The 15,589-nt window shown below is 32.4% G+C and overlaps 1 protein-coding gene across 16 annotated transcripts; it reads right to left on the bottom strand.

The window, feature by feature from the left end:
• Window positions 1–7,631: 7,631 nt before the first annotated feature.
• On the bottom strand, window positions 7,632–13,759 carry LOC123198688. 16 transcript variants are annotated; one of them, XR_006498110.1, is made up of 11 exons: window positions 13,694–13,759; window positions 13,482–13,610; window positions 13,289–13,369; window positions 12,086–13,203; window positions 11,891–11,988; window positions 9,890–11,366; window positions 9,736–9,815; window positions 9,544–9,618; window positions 8,835–9,443; window positions 8,667–8,758; window positions 7,668–8,256 (listed from the first exon to the last, which is right to left on the bottom strand). XR_006498110.1 is itself a non-coding variant. In XM_044613436.1 (7 exons), exons 3-7 carry the CDS (start codon window positions 12,240–12,242, stop codon window positions 9,361–9,363), a joined length of 399 nt encoding a protein of 132 aa, XP_044469371.1. In that variant the 5' UTR covers window positions 12,243–13,203; window positions 13,289–13,369; window positions 13,482–13,687; the 3' UTR covers window positions 9,068–9,360. The 16 variants fall into 16 exon arrangements, 2 of the variants coding, with proteins under 2 accessions (XP_044469371.1, XP_044469372.1); XR_006498108.1 differs by lacking the exon at window positions 13,694–13,759 and having other exon boundaries at window positions 7,677–8,256; window positions 12,086–12,226; window positions 12,839–13,203; window positions 13,482–13,687; XR_006498115.1 differs by lacking the exon at window positions 13,694–13,759 and having other exon boundaries at window positions 7,638–8,256; window positions 9,736–9,810; window positions 13,482–13,687.
• Window positions 13,760–15,589: the final 1,830 nt, after the last annotated feature.

The following is a 15,589-nucleotide window of genomic DNA, read 5'->3' as shown; positions in this document are numbered from 1 at the left end:
GATTTCGCATGATTGTTAATGGAGAGATTATTTTCTTTAATGCGTTAATTGACTCATCATACTCTCCGCTTGAGTTTTTTGAAGGTGAGGACATTATTGAATCTAATCATTTATTCATAAATTATAATTACGTTAAGATGCCTGGGAAGTTTCCTCCACTCAATTTGAATAGCCAAGGTGGTGTTGAGTTCTTCGTTGAACATGCAACTAAGAATGGAATGGTTCAAAACCCAGTGAAAAAATGTGGAGTGACTTTATTGTATCACAAAAATGATGATTGGAGAAAAGATTTCCAAGAGTGGACAAAAATGATGAAGGACCTCATTAGCGATTGAAACTTGAAGGTTGAAATTTTGTTACAGAAAAGGTAATGTAAGTACAAAATCCCTGAGCTTATAATATTAGGTCAGAGCATGTTGATAAGATCCCCTTTATGTCCCTATGTCCCTTTCTCATATGGTAAAGGGATGGCTGATGGTTGTGCAAATTTAATAAAGCTTCCAGAGGAAATTTACCACATTTCTAGGGCTTCTTGTTTGCCTAATCTTGGAACTTTTTCCTATGCTATTCTTTATAGATGATGTGGCTTACTGCATAGTAGTTTAGTAGTTGCAAGGAAAAACTTACTTCATGTTGCCTCCTGAACTATTTGGCTAACTTTCTGCAATTTACATTCGTGGTCTATGCTCTGTAGTTCTCCATTACAGAATGTTGAAGTGCCTCTTTTTTTAAATGTTATTCAATGTGTTTTCAGGCTGGCTTTATCTCAGGCTGGCAACTAGGCGTGTGGACACCAATTCCCTTGACTTTTATTTTAATATTCTCTGGATTATCTTGCCTGGAATTGGATTATGTTACTAACTACTATTTAATTAGGTGTTATATGGTTACAGATATGTTTTGCTGCTATTTGGTTCTCAAGGCTATGAAAGGGTATTGGTTGCTCTTCGATACTGCTGTAAGCTTGCTATTAACTAGTAATTAGTTAGGTGTTATATCCATTGCCGCTTGGCATAACTTGGAGAAATAATTTGATGTGAAATTTGCTAATCATCTAGCCTCACTCTCTGTACAGGGGCAACAAATTGATGACGTACATTTCATTCATGCTTTCCAGCTTATTGAAAGCTTTCCTCCTGTTCCCCTCTTGAAGACATACTTAAAGAATTGAAGGAGAAACTCACAGGGAAAGGGTGTGAGTTCGGGTGGAGATACTTGTGACAGGTTAATTTTTATACTAAAGCATAATGAGTGAGTGATGCTTGGAAATTCCTTTGTAACTAAATGCTAAATGAGAATTTTCTTTTCAATAATTAAAAAGTGAAATTGTTCTTTCATTCTTATTATTTTATTTTTCAAAATATCATATAGCGCTATATTAACAAAAAATTAAAAATAGCACTTTAAATATTTAAATTATATGAAAAAAACATAATATTTCTCCATAATTTCACTCTCATTCCTTACTTCTCTTTTTTACAGAAAAATTGTCTTTGTCGTACAATTGTATATTATAGAGTAAACTATAATTTTTTAAAATATAAAATGGTTTTTTTAATTTTTAGAGGGTTATTGGAAATTCATAAAAAGTTTTGAGTCTTTTGAAAATTTTTTGAATATGATATGCCCCAATAGCTTCAAAAATAATGTTACAACCCAAAAGAATTGAACAGAATACAATTCAGAGATTAATTTATAAATTTTGAAACTTTTTTTAAGAGTTAAATTATTATATTTAAAATGTTAAAATATGATAGAATATTGTTATTTTAGAAGTAGAAAAGTGTAGTACAACAAACTTTGGGTCGTAAAATGTTAGTTACACAATATTATAAGTACTCATTTAAATACTCAAATGGGTACAAATTTATATGTATAATTACATAATTAGATATTATTTTAAAATTAATTTAAAATTATTTAATTATATGATAACAATAAATGTATCATTTATGTAATTAAAATGAGTACAAATAGTTTTATTGACGTGAAAATGTGTAGTTAATAAATTTTTATATGTCATTAATAAATTAATAATACCATATATATAACTTTTATGTACAAATAATAATGTGTCACTAAATGATTAAGTGTTGTTTTAGCTTTAATTTTGAACTATCAAATCATATAATAATATATCATTATTTATATATAAAATTATGCATATAATACTACTTTAAATCATTTTTTTGCCAAACAGGTTTATTCAATTATTAGTTGACGTCAATTAATTTTGAAAAATTCAAATACATTCCCAAGTCAAAAGCCCTAATACATATATATATATATATCATCTCCTCTGCAATCCGAGGTTAGAAAGTCATCGGCTTTACGCCATTCAAACTTGTCTCCTCTCTGGCACTCAAAATCTCGGCAAACTCTCCATAACTTGTCTTCAAATCGTTAGTGCATTGAACTGTTTGTCTCCGTCAGACTTTGGTATGATTTTTTTTTACCCTGATTGAGATGAACTCTCCCATTGATGTGCTAAGTTATTACCTTTTCAATGCTTTTGTTTTGGTGCAATCTCCATTGCTCCTTAGTGAATGGTTTTAACGAATATTCTTTTTATTGATATATGATTTCACAGCCTTTCAATTGACAAACAAATTGGTTGAAAGATCATCTTTTCTGTTCTCTTCCTTTTCTTTCCTTTACTTTTTTGTACCTGCGCTTCTAGTGTGCAGTCATTCATTGTAATGTCTCGACTTGTTCTACATTTATTTAATATTTTTATGATTATGACCCTGTTGGGTTCTGTCTTGTCTTTTTTGATATTTAACAATACATTATATGGTTTTTATAGTGTTAAAGTTTATTGTTGGGGCTTCTTTGTTGTATTAAGAATTTTGTGGTTTAGATAAATATCCATATGAGGTTTTGTTATCGTGTATTAGTTCTATAGATTCCTTGCATAAACAAAAGAGTGGGTAGTATATTGTCCTGTTAAAAATATTAATTACCTATTTGGTCAATTAAGATTTTCACGGATGATGGCAACTTGTTCCATTGCCTTGATGCTCCTATTTGTTGAGCTGTATTCTTGTATCATTGCTGCACTATTTGAAGTTCAAATTAACAATGAAGTACCCCTGCGATACTCATCTGCTCTTGTTCAAGGTGCTACGAATGTTTTCTGGTACAAATATCATCAATTACAGAAGAATTGATTTTCCTTAATTTGCTAGTTGTGGAGATGGCTTTAGTAGCTTTGGATGTTGTTACTGTCCATAGTTTTCTGTGTTTCATGCCTTTAGTAGATCATGCTTTTGAAAATAATGCAGAAATTAAAATTCTCAGTTTTTCATCACTCGAGATCTCAAATTCTTTTTCAGTACCATCTTCTTTCATTCTCGCATTGCTTTCACACGAATTAGGCAGCTAGTGATGTATAAAATTCAATTGTCTAAAAGCCAGAGCTTGACAGTTTCCAAAAAATGGAATGTTTAACAGTTAATAGCATGCAATTCTGAAAATTATTTGCCATGTTTCTGAGCATTTTGAAACGAGAATTCCGCATAGCGTTGTCTGTTGCATTCCCTTCCATAACCATCCTTGTGATAATTGACTTCCAACATTCTGGCTCTATTGTGATTCTTTCATTTTACATACAGTCTTCTATCTGTCTTGGTAGCCTATCCATGTCATAGAATGTTATTGCGTTTACTGTAAAGACCATATATTATGTTTGCTGAAGCAGAATTTGTTAAATCCTTATTATTTCCTATGTTAGATATTGGTAGAAAGTGAGCTATCAGTTGTTTTAGTATTCCTTCCCTTTTCATACATGCTGGTGACTAGGATGAAAAGCTTGCAGAAGGGATCAAACTTTATGCTATATCAACAACTGCAACCTCAAAGCGAACCATTCTTTTAAGTTGAGGAGATTGAGCGAGTGCTGAATTATGATGAGATTTTTCAGTTTATATGTGTTGTTTTAGGGAAATCGCAGTTGTTGCTATGTAATGATGCTCGATCTGTTTCACTGTGTATTTCATTTTGTTTGAGTGTTCAATTTGTAATTTATGTTAGAACTGAAAGCGAATGTGAATTAGATCACAAAATACTTCTTAACCAAGGATTTCTTTGTTCAACCAATATAATGAATTTATATTGGTTCCAGTTTCAAACAGTGAAACTGAAATGGGTTCAACAACTAAAAATATTTGAAGTACATTCAAGAACCTATAATGCAAATAAATGTAATGTAAACAAGTTGACATATTTTATCTTATATTTGGTAAATCAAAAAATTATATTGGTAAATTATTCTTAATTATGTTTAAATCACAATTTTTATATAAAGGGTACTTTTGTGTATTTAATTTCATAATTACATAGCATGAATTCTTAATTTAAATTATAGTAATTTATGAGATATTTTTGTTATTATATTAAAAAGGAATAATAAATAATTTAGATTTTTCAAAATTAGTGAGTAAAAATTGCAAATTAACTAAACCTTAGGTGGGATCAGGTGTTGCGGCCTAAATTTTTAACCCCATAATCTATTGCTTAAACATTTCACCATTCCCTTCAAACTAACACTTGACATCTCTCACTCTCTTAAAGGAATGATGAGAGAATATTCTGAGTCTCAAAGCTCATTCTCCAAATCATTTTCTCTGCATCTTGATTTGCACTGTTTTACTCTCACTTGAATCGCCCTATCCCTCCTAGGAAATGCCTTGGGCATCTACTCACACTCACATTGCTGCCACCATTTTTCTCTTCTTATATCTCCTCCAACCAAGTCCTGCCACTCTGACCGCAAATCTCTTGCACAGTGTCACCCATCCCGCCATGGTATTATGGCTCTACCAATTCCCTTCTAATATCTCGAGAAGCAGCTTTTCAAATTGTCATCATCACCTTTAGAGATTCACATCCAGTTTACACCTTAACGCTTGTATGCAACTCTATGACGATCTACTTCTTAACAAGTTTGAATTTTTTTGTCTCATTATGTAGATTTGTCCTTAATCCCTTGTTTCAAAGTGAATTTTTGTTTGAATTTGTGGTAATTTGGTGTTGAAAATATTATACTATGCGCCTCTGGATCAGTACACCACCTCAACAATATGCTCTTGTTGTTGAAACTGACAGTATTATTACCTAAGTCCCCTGTGCTACTTTTGAGCAGTGCGACAGGCATTAGGTTATTTTTAATTTAATTTTATCATTTTGTCATCTTCATGTGAAAAGGGGAGGAAAAGACTCTTTGGTATTTATTGACATAATTAGGTGTCTAATTCATGCTAAATACTGAATACCTAATGTGCAGCATTCAAGGTAAATGAGTTAAAATATGCTAGAAACTTTTGGTCATGTAATTGATTGGAACTGGGGGTTGATGTTTATTTTCACAAGGATCCCGAATTCGAGCCTGAGTTATGAAGCACGTATCAACCTGTAAAATGCAATCTGGACTGCAATTGTTACCATGACAGGGTACGATGTTTTTACAAGTGACAGTATGCTGAGAGGAGTTCAAGCAGTGGTGTTCATTCTCATTATGGAATGGTGGGATGGATATTGGCGGGGATGCAAACATGGTCTTTGCTCATTCAGACCCTCTGCGCAGGTATGTCTTAAAAAAGGTTTTATTTCATAGATTAATTTATCATTGAGTTAAATTCAATTCACAACTGATTTCCTTTTCATAAACACATCGTATTAACGCATGTGATATACATATATATAAAACTCTATATTGCCTTATTAATTCTTTATTTATTTTGTAGTTTTGATGGGTCTTTGGTTCTTGTTAGTCTTGATTCCGTTGTGCAAAATTTCAAATTTTTAGTGCATAAATTTGCTGAATCTGACCCATTTTTAAAGCCTTGAGGATAAGTCAATGAATGAATTTGGTAGCTATATGAATAGGCCTAGTAAAATCAGTGCCTGGCAAGGAACAATGATAGGGATCACTAGTTTTAAGTTAAAATATAACTTAAAGTAAGGCAAATGAAAAACATCATAATTTTTTATAATGGTTTGGCTTTTAGAATTCCAAAATGGTTTGACTTTAAAAGTAATGAATCTTTTGTAGAGTTTCTAGAAGGCTGACTCAATGATAACTTAATTGATTTTATTTTGTGAGTAGTTGTATCATTACAAGACTATTAAGAACTTAAAATTTTCTGAGTTAGATTTATCTTACTGTTAAAGAGAGGTCATTTCCTTTAGCCGTTTATTTGAATCAAAAGGGTTTGAGGCTAAGGTTATTCAATCAGATCAGAAGCCTTGTTTTCTATGGTTTTTATGCCCTTATCACATACTAGTAACTCGTAAACATCTTTCTCATAGTTATGTCCTCAAAAAATGTGGCCGCCTAGGTATTTCTGCTACATGGTAACTGGACTAAAATATTGAATTTAATTTATTTATTTAACAAGATTTTAACTTGCAAAACTTCTTTCAACTCTTTTCAGTGACTTTTCATGTTATTTAACTCTTTTATCTATAATAATAATATTATTATTTTTTTGATGTTTTACACGCTAAACATTGTTGTAAGGTATCTTTTAATTGTTGCCTATGGTTATTTCTAAATTATTTCCCTTTTGTTTCAAATATATAATTTCTATTTTAAACATGAAAGATGTCTTATATGCTTCAATTTGTTTATTATTGATGGAAGTATTCATTGTATTTCACAGACTACTTTATGTGATTCACAAATTGTTGTACCATTGAAACCTGAAGATTGTCTTCTTAGATAAAATCTGATGGAAAGGGTGTGAGTTCGGATGGAGACACTAGTGCACAGGTTAATTTTCATTCGAAAGCATAATGAGTGATGCTTGGAAATTCCATTGCAACTAAATGCTAAACGAGAATTTTCTTTTCAATACAGATTGATGTAAATGCACAGGAACTTGCTGCTTTGAAAGCTGTAGTTAGTGGTGCCAAAGAGTACGGGCTTGAAGCTGACTATCCTCTTGATCCACTTCAGAAAAGGGTTGGACAACTGGAGAGTTATCTGATAAGAAGTGCAAGAAACAAAGAGCAAACTGAGGATACTGTGGATTTCGTTCTCACAGTGGCCAGGCAGCTCCCGGCAGGAACGTTCTGCCTGTTTTCTGATGTGTTTTATAATCACCTTGCTAATGATGGGTTAACTAATATAGTACAAACTTAATTAGTGTTCTAATAACACCGAAACTAAATGGTTTCCTCACTCTTATGTGACAAATGTCCATCTCACTCAGCTAATTAATTAGTTATCAATTCCCTAATGAAACAAATAAAAATCACGAAATCCTATGATTAATAAATTTTTCTTTTTTAACAAATAAAAATTAATGTTGTCACATTCTAATGACTCGGGGTCATCACTAGATCACAATGTTAATATAATGTTTAATTGATTTAGAGCAGAATCGAAACAAATCAGTGCTTAACATAATTAATTATGTTATTTATGTTTGGTGGTTGATAAGAGACCAATTATTTTATGCTTAACTTAAGAGCAATCTGCCATTAATATACTGAATAATAATCAGAGTTTTTTTTACTTTTTTTAATTTTCTTCTCATTGTGAAAAACAAATTCAAAGATTCCCATTTTTGTCAAAAATCTTTTAACTGATATATCTATATATAACGAATGAAAAATCAGTATTACAAAGAATCAAACACATCTACTTCAATGATTTTCAGAAAGTATACTTTTGTGGTAGAAACAAGAAGTTTATGTTCTTTAAAAAAATTGAAGAGAATTAGATTGATATACAGGGCAGTTTTCAAGCTTATCAAGCTTTACCTCTGAAAATTGTTCCACAGACTTCTTCGTTACCTGCAAATCATAATGGCAACCAGGTGTACCAGGATTAGGGAGGAAGTCATTCTTAGTCTCTTGGGGGAAAGGCTTACTTTCAAACTAACAATTGTAATAAGGCATTCCATCTCCTGGAACAGAAAGCACAGATTTTAACTAATCAAAACAAGCTAATCAACTTATTACTTGTAAATTAAGTTATAAGAACAAGAACCTAATACCCCCTAAATGGGTATTGTTTTTCCAGTTTCTTGAAAAGATTGAGTGGTTACTTTGGTAGACTTCTTACCGTGTTTGCAATATTTCCTGGCTTCCTCGCATTCTCAGAAACAATGTGACAACTAGAATTGAAGAAGGGCATGAAATAAAGAAGCAGATTTAGATGAGAACAGACGAAGCACAAAAATAGAGAGATATGAGCTAACTTTGTCTTCTCAGTGGTGAAAAAGAGCTATGTCTGAAGGCCCTCTGCAGCTGTAGTATTCAATTAGGTTACAGTCAAAAACAGAAAAAACGCAGTTTCCTTCAAAATGAAGGGGAAATGGATATCATATTAAGCTCAAGCATTTACTTCCAAATCAACAAAAATAGCTGAAAAGCATAAGGAACAAATCAGACTGTCAGAGCAATCAGCATTTACAGAGCATATAACCGCATTCTCAGAAACTGGTGACTGAGAAGAGCAATCTCTAATGTCGGTCAAAGCCTGAAAAATGAATTTTAAAAAACTTACTCTTTTTTTCCTTTTATTTTTTAATTCAATGGGGCACCTATGCAAATCTATTATTAGAGAAGAGACTTTTTTTTTTAAAATTCAGTGAAAGAAGCACTTCTGAACAAAATCTGGACAAACCCAGAGAATCTGTGAGAGCATATATTCTCACCTGTTAATCACCAATAGACAGGTGTCTGAAAATTTTCATTTCTTGTCCGTGGACATACAATACAAGCACTCCAACATCTCAACGCTGCACACCTGAAAGAACTCAAAATTATTGATCAGCAGAACTGAAACTATTGAATACAAATGATGCTAACGTTGGTGGTTTTACCAGTGAAAAGGCAGCTGCTGCAATTTCTACAGTCTCTCTCCAACTTAAGTTGATCTTAAGTCTCTCTACTCAGCCTTGTTCCAACACTTCAGACCCTTTCTCCACCACCCAAGAGCACAATCAACAAGTGCACAACAGAATCACTACTTCAGCAAGCAAATGTCAATTTCACAGCGTCAACCTACCAAAATGAAGCAACGTAATAGCAGAAAAATAGGGGGCAGCACAGAATGTTATCAGAAAATGTTTCTTTCATTTATCAATGTAATATTCAATCACTCAATTCATTTCATTACAATGCTGTCAATAGGAATAAACTGGAAACTGCTTCAGGAAAAACACACTCCAATACGAAGATGAAAATACTAAGCTAGCTAATATGAGAGGCCAGTACTCCCCCCAAAAATAAATTCTCAATACAATTTTTTCTACATGATTCTTTCTACACAGCAATGCTCTCCCACTCCCATTTTAATTCTCATAACCGCCCCTATTTCCATCCCAGTCTTAGGTTGTGTGTCATTATTTAGAGCCACTGACATGTACATCCCAGGTCCATTTTCTCCCTCTGCTGCATCTGGATTTCTTCACGGTTTCTCATCTTTGGGCCTGCATGAATAAACTTTAGCTATTAGTACCATATCAAAAAATTTACAGATATGAACTTCTATGCATTTTGAAATCTATTTCAATCAAATTATGCAATAACCTTGAGGTTGACATGAGTTTCCTGAATAGTCTTTCCATCTTTTTGCTCCACACATGTCCATCCTTCTTAAACTTTCTAAGAGTTTGACAAGGTATCATAAAAAAATAAACCACTTGGAATTAGAAATCAATGCAACAGTGAATTGCATGGGTCAAAAAGTTGGAAGAAACAAGGTTCTAAATGAAACAATACTTGTAGGTGTTTCTGGTTGTTGAGAGATAAGTATATCGAGGCTTTTATGGTTGGCAAATATTTCACCTATTTCAGCTGCACTAAACCATCAAATTTGAGCTGGTTAGTAAATATGCATTTTATATGTGTATAATACATATTTGTCATATTTTACCATTTTAAACATGTTTCATCAATGTGTATTTTAGATCACATCGTATCTTTCAATTGTTGTGTACAAGGCCATATTTGAGTCTTACTCTTTTATTTATTTAACTTTTTGAAAAAAATCAAGAAATAGATAAATCATAAACATGACAAGAGGACCACCAAAGTAACCTTTCAATCTTCCCAAGAAGCTAGAAAAGTTATACCCTTAAAAGTTTACATAAGTTTCTCCTCAACACAAGTTCTTGTATTGATTAAAAGTATTTTTTTTTTTTTGGATTAAAACAATCCACTGCTACTCCTTCTACTCTAAAAGTGTTTATCCAAAATTCCGCTACATAATTTTAGAAGTTTCATTTATGGCTCAAGAAACTTGGTGAAGATGGAGGTAGGCTTATGGTATTAAATGTAAAAGTAATACATGTTACAGTTACACTTGGCTAACTCTAGCGTTACAAGTCATAATTGGTGCAACAAAAATAGATATAAACTCAAATGATGAGAATGTATTTACAACCCTTCATTGGGTAACAAAATATTGAAGGTAAAACTCTTACCACATATTTGGTGCCACCCGCAAAGGTAAAGTAACTTGAAGAGTTTTACCTCTCATATTTTACTGCCCAATAAAAAGTTGAAAATTCATTTTCATTACTCAAATTTATATCTATTTTTGCCGCACTAAATATGTCTTAAAAAGCCAGAGTATAACTCAGCGCAACTACAAAATGTATCACTTCTACATCTAAAACCGTAAACCCACCTTCACCTATACCAAAAGTTTCTTGAGTCATAATTGAAGCTTCTATAAAATTATGCAACGAAAATTTGGATAAACACCTTTAGGGTAGTAATGGATTGTTTCAATTCAAAAAAAGAGAAAAAAAACTCTGGAATCAATACAAAAACTTGTGTTGGAAAGAAACCTATAAAAAACAAATTTTTTGTTTAGGGCTAAGGGATAAACACCTTTAGGGTAGCAATGGATTGTTTCAATTTAAAAGGAAAAAAAAATCCTCTTGAATCAATACAAGAACTTATGTGGGAAAGAAACCTATATAAAAATAGATTTTTTGTTACCTCTTCCAATGAAATTTCAGTTATATAGTTGTTAAGACAACAGGTTTTCATATCTTTTATGAAAACTTTTAATTGTAGCGCCACCAAAATTATCAACATGATCCACAATAAAAATGAAACAATGTAAAATTAAATAAATATTAAAATACTCGTTAAAATTATATCACGCTTACAATTAAGAGACATAACTTTTCTAACTTATTGGGAAGATTAAATGGCTACTTTGGTTGTTTTCTTGTTATATTTATGATTTTTTGGGTTTTCTTGTTTGTATTAGAAAAAATATATATAAAAGAGGGAGACTCAAAACATGACTGTATACGCAATAATTAAAAGATATAATGTGATCTAATGTTGTCCTCTTGTCTTCCCTTTAGTGAAGAAGTACTATGCCTACATGTTCCCTGCATCAATGGTATTCAATTAACTTGGTAGGAAATCAATAACAAAAATCAACCCTTCAAAATAAAAGTGGAAAAATGAAATTATATCAACCTTAAGCATGCACTTCCAAATGAACCAACGAAAAATCCAAAAAACCATGGACAAATCAAATTGCAGCAATAGTAAGCATACATTTTTTTATGAATTTTTTATTTGAAGACAATAGTTAACAAAGCGGGCACTTGCACTTAAACAAATTTATTTAACAAAAGATACAAAAATTAAAAAACAATATCTTCTGAGAAGTTGTCATAAGACTCATATCATCTGAATAAACCCCGAGAATCTTTGAGGAGGAGACAATGGTTTCTTACTTTTCAATCTTTAGATACATACACCTTTACATATTTTCATTTGTTTCTAAATAAACATACAAGCAATTCAACATCTCAACTATGTTAACTTGTAAAATTTCACTCTTGTTAATTGATGAAACAGATAGACAACATTGAATATAAAATCTAAGTCAAATTATTGCACGAACCTTGAAATTTTAATAAACTCATGTACTGTCTTTGCATCTTTTTTTTTCTTCTTACTCCACACGTGGTCATCCTTCCTAAACTCTCAAAGCCTTTGCAGCTTAACGACAAAAAAGAAGGCACTTGTAATTAATGCAACTTAGCCAAATTACATCCACAAAAAGGTTAGAAAAATAAAATCCCAAATGAAACAATACTTGGAGGCCTTCGTTGTGGTTGAGAGGCAAGTATTTGAAGCTTTTCATGGTTTTCAAATATTTTACATATCTCAATTACATTCAATCACCTGTGTTGCGTTTCTTTCACGATTTCGTCAACACCCACATCATTCAAACGATCTGCAACGTCATTCATATCAGTAAAACAATTCAAATTGTGAACTCATTCATTAGTACTTTCTCCGTTCAACCAAAAAGCATCTACTTGAAAGTGCCATAAGAAAGGTGTTAAAGATGAAACAAATGGTTGCAAAAACAGAGTACTCTGTTTATCGGAAAGTGTAATGATACCAAAATTTGGTGAGAAAATGAAAACAGTGTAGATTGATTGAAAAAAAAAAAATTGAAGAGGAAAAAACGAACCCTAAGTTTATAAAGAGAAAAAGAATGAACTGAAATACTGTATAACCTCTTATTTTATTAATAGAATGGCGAAAAGTTACATTGCTTGAATTACATTTGAATCTATACTCCTTTGTGTCTGACGTGGCAATCCTGGTGAAATGCACACTAACATTGATTCTAAGCCGTTGGGTTTTACTAAATGAGTTGTTAACTAACCGTTAGAGTTCTGCTGAAAGGCCTGTGCCTCCTCTAACACAGTTAGGCTAAAGCACCAATCTACCTACTTGTTTGACTAAATTCTCAACCAAAAAGGAAAGAAGAGAGGTAAAAAGTGTCATAAATGATAAGAGGATTGTGATGAAATGAAATGAAATGAGAGAAGTTTACATTGACGTGGTCGAAGAGCAAATCCGGGGGGTACCGATCACTTCGTTGAGAGATTTCCGGAAGAAAGATAATGAAAGTTGGTACAGAATTCTATGCGGAGTCATTTTTCAAGTACAACCAGAAAAATTCAAATGCAAACTTGTAAAATTAATTTCTCTAGCATGCTCAATTAATTTCATCTGTTAATAAACATTTGGTAGCAATGATACTTATCATGCCTCAACTCTGAAAATTGTTCCATAGACTTCATCAACTACAGCAATTCACAAGGGCTACTAGGTGTGCCAGGATTAGGGAGGAAATCATTCTTAGTCCCTTGGAAGAAGGCTGATTTTTAAACTCAGATTTGTAACCTGGCATTCCATCTCCAGAAAGAACAGGTTTTAACAAAACAAAGAAAACTAATCAACTGATCACTTGTAAATAAAATAGAGTTATAAGAAACCGTACCTGATATCCAAACTGGGTATAGCTTTTCCAGTTTCTTGGGAAGATTGAGCTGTTAGTCTTCTTGCTGCCTTTGCAGTATTTCTGATACAATAATGTGACAATGAGAATTGAAGAAGGGCATGGAATAAAGGAGCAGATTTAGATGACAACAGACGAACTGACGATGCACAAAAGTAGAAAGATATGAGCTAACCTTGTCTTCTCTGTAGTGAAAAAGAGCTGTGTCTTAAGGGCCTCTGGAGCAAGTGTTCAATTAGGTAGTGGTCAAAACAGAAAAAAATGTAGTTTCCTTCAAAATGTACTTCCAAATCAACAAAAATAGCTGAAAAGTGCCAAGGCTCAACTTAAGAAACGAAACTTCAAAGAAAAACAAGAATACTTGGCGGAAACCCTAAATCTACATACCAAGAAAAGGAAGAGGAGAGAGAGAGATTCCAGAGACATACAGCGAGAAATGCTTTTATTCAATGAATAACAGTACAAGATATTTTGCTCCTGTCTATGCAATAGAGCTAACGGTAGGTGTTAGTTTCAACAGCCCGTTACAAATTTTAAAAAGCCCAGTACACTAATAAAAAGCCCTGACTAGGGTAACGGTGTAGGGAATAAATCAGATTTTAAAAGAAAAAAACAGTAAGAGGAAATCAAATCACTCCAATCATCTGTTAGATGCGTCTTTGAACCATAGACACACAAGCACTCCAATATCTTAGTGCTGCCCACCTGAAAGAATTCAAAATTGTTAATCTACTAAACTGACACCATTGAATATAAATTCACAGAGATGAACTTTTATGCATATTGAAAGAATTTTCAATCAAATTTTTCAGTAACCTTCAGGTTGACATGAGATTCCTGAATTGTCTTTCCATCCTTCTTTTCGCTCCACACGTGCATGTCCATCCTTTGTATACTTTCTAAGAGTTTAACGAGCTATCATAAGAAAAAAAAAACCACCTGAATGAAGGTACACCATTAGAACTGTGCTTGTTTCCGTATCTTTTCAATATCTATATCAAGATGTTGATTTGGTGATGATTTTCTTCTCAAAAATATAATTATAATAAAATCAAGATTACTTTGATAATCTTTTAATACCTAAGGTGACGACGGTATTATTTCTTATATTATATACTACATCACTATTAATAATAAAATATTACCGAAATTTTTTATTTATTGATAAACCAAACAAAATAATATAAATAATAAAATATAGATTATCAAATAAATCTTTTAATACTCCAACCAAGCATCCCATAAAATGTGAACAACTTGTGTTGTTGGAATATACATTATCCCATCAGAAATGACTGTTTGTTATCCGATTGATGTATAACTAATATAACTATACTATTGTTGGAATAACTATTCTATCATTTGAAATAACTAGTATACTATATGCTACATGGACTAAGTTTAGATGAATTGTTAACATATATCGAAAGTCAGTCAAAATACCTACTCATCCAATGTGTTCTAGAAACACAAGTCTCATTTTTCCTTCTAACTAGTCTGACTGCTTTGTGTAGATAACATGGTGCTATCTTACTCTTGGTCAAATAACAAAAGGCTTCTCAAATTCACTTCAAAGAGAAAGAGTTGCCAAATGTAAGTTTATTCCACACACCCAATCCTGGCCACGGTTCATGAACCGGTAGTTTCGGTTTGGAACCGTCGGTTCACGGTTTAAAAAAATAAGGACCCTGAAATGAAACCATAATAGGACAGTTCGTAAACAGTTCAGAACCAATGATTTCGGTTCATGACCCTAGTTCAAAACCAACGGTTTCAGTTCGAAACCGATATTGAACCATCAATTCTAATACATGATCTTGATTTAATTTTTAAATTATTAATTACAATAATTGAAAATTAAAAGAAAGACTTGAACTTAATTTTTCAATTAAGCTTCCTATGTATCTTCTTGGGGTTTAGAAGAATTAAAGTTTACGTAGTTCTCTTACCTTTGCATATCTAATAGTTGACAGTGCCCCTTTACCTTATCATTCACCTCCACTATCTTGAGTATTATTTCTCGTCATTGAACTATCCATAGTTAAATTAAGCGATTCTTCATTGAAGTCCACTTTTATTTCTTGTTGGCGTAATTCGACTCTTGTCTAATCGTCCACGCATACTTGGGCTTAATAGATTCGGGAGCCAAACTTGATCACCTCTCATCCAATATATTACTCCCTTGACTAAAAGTTTGTTCTACTACGACAGTTGATACTGATGCTGTCAGAATTTGTTTAGCAATAGCTGCTAATGTTGGAAAAGTTGATGCATGTCAACTCT

This window comes from Mangifera indica, chromosome 16 (assembly GCF_011075055.1).
Source record: "Mangifera indica cultivar Alphonso chromosome 16, CATAS_Mindica_2.1, whole genome shotgun sequence".
NCBI lineage: Eukaryota > Viridiplantae > Streptophyta > Magnoliopsida > Sapindales > Anacardiaceae > Mangifera > Mangifera indica.
The sequence above is the reverse complement of the archived record's forward strand: the minus strand, read 5'-3'. Positions and strand labels throughout refer to the sequence as shown.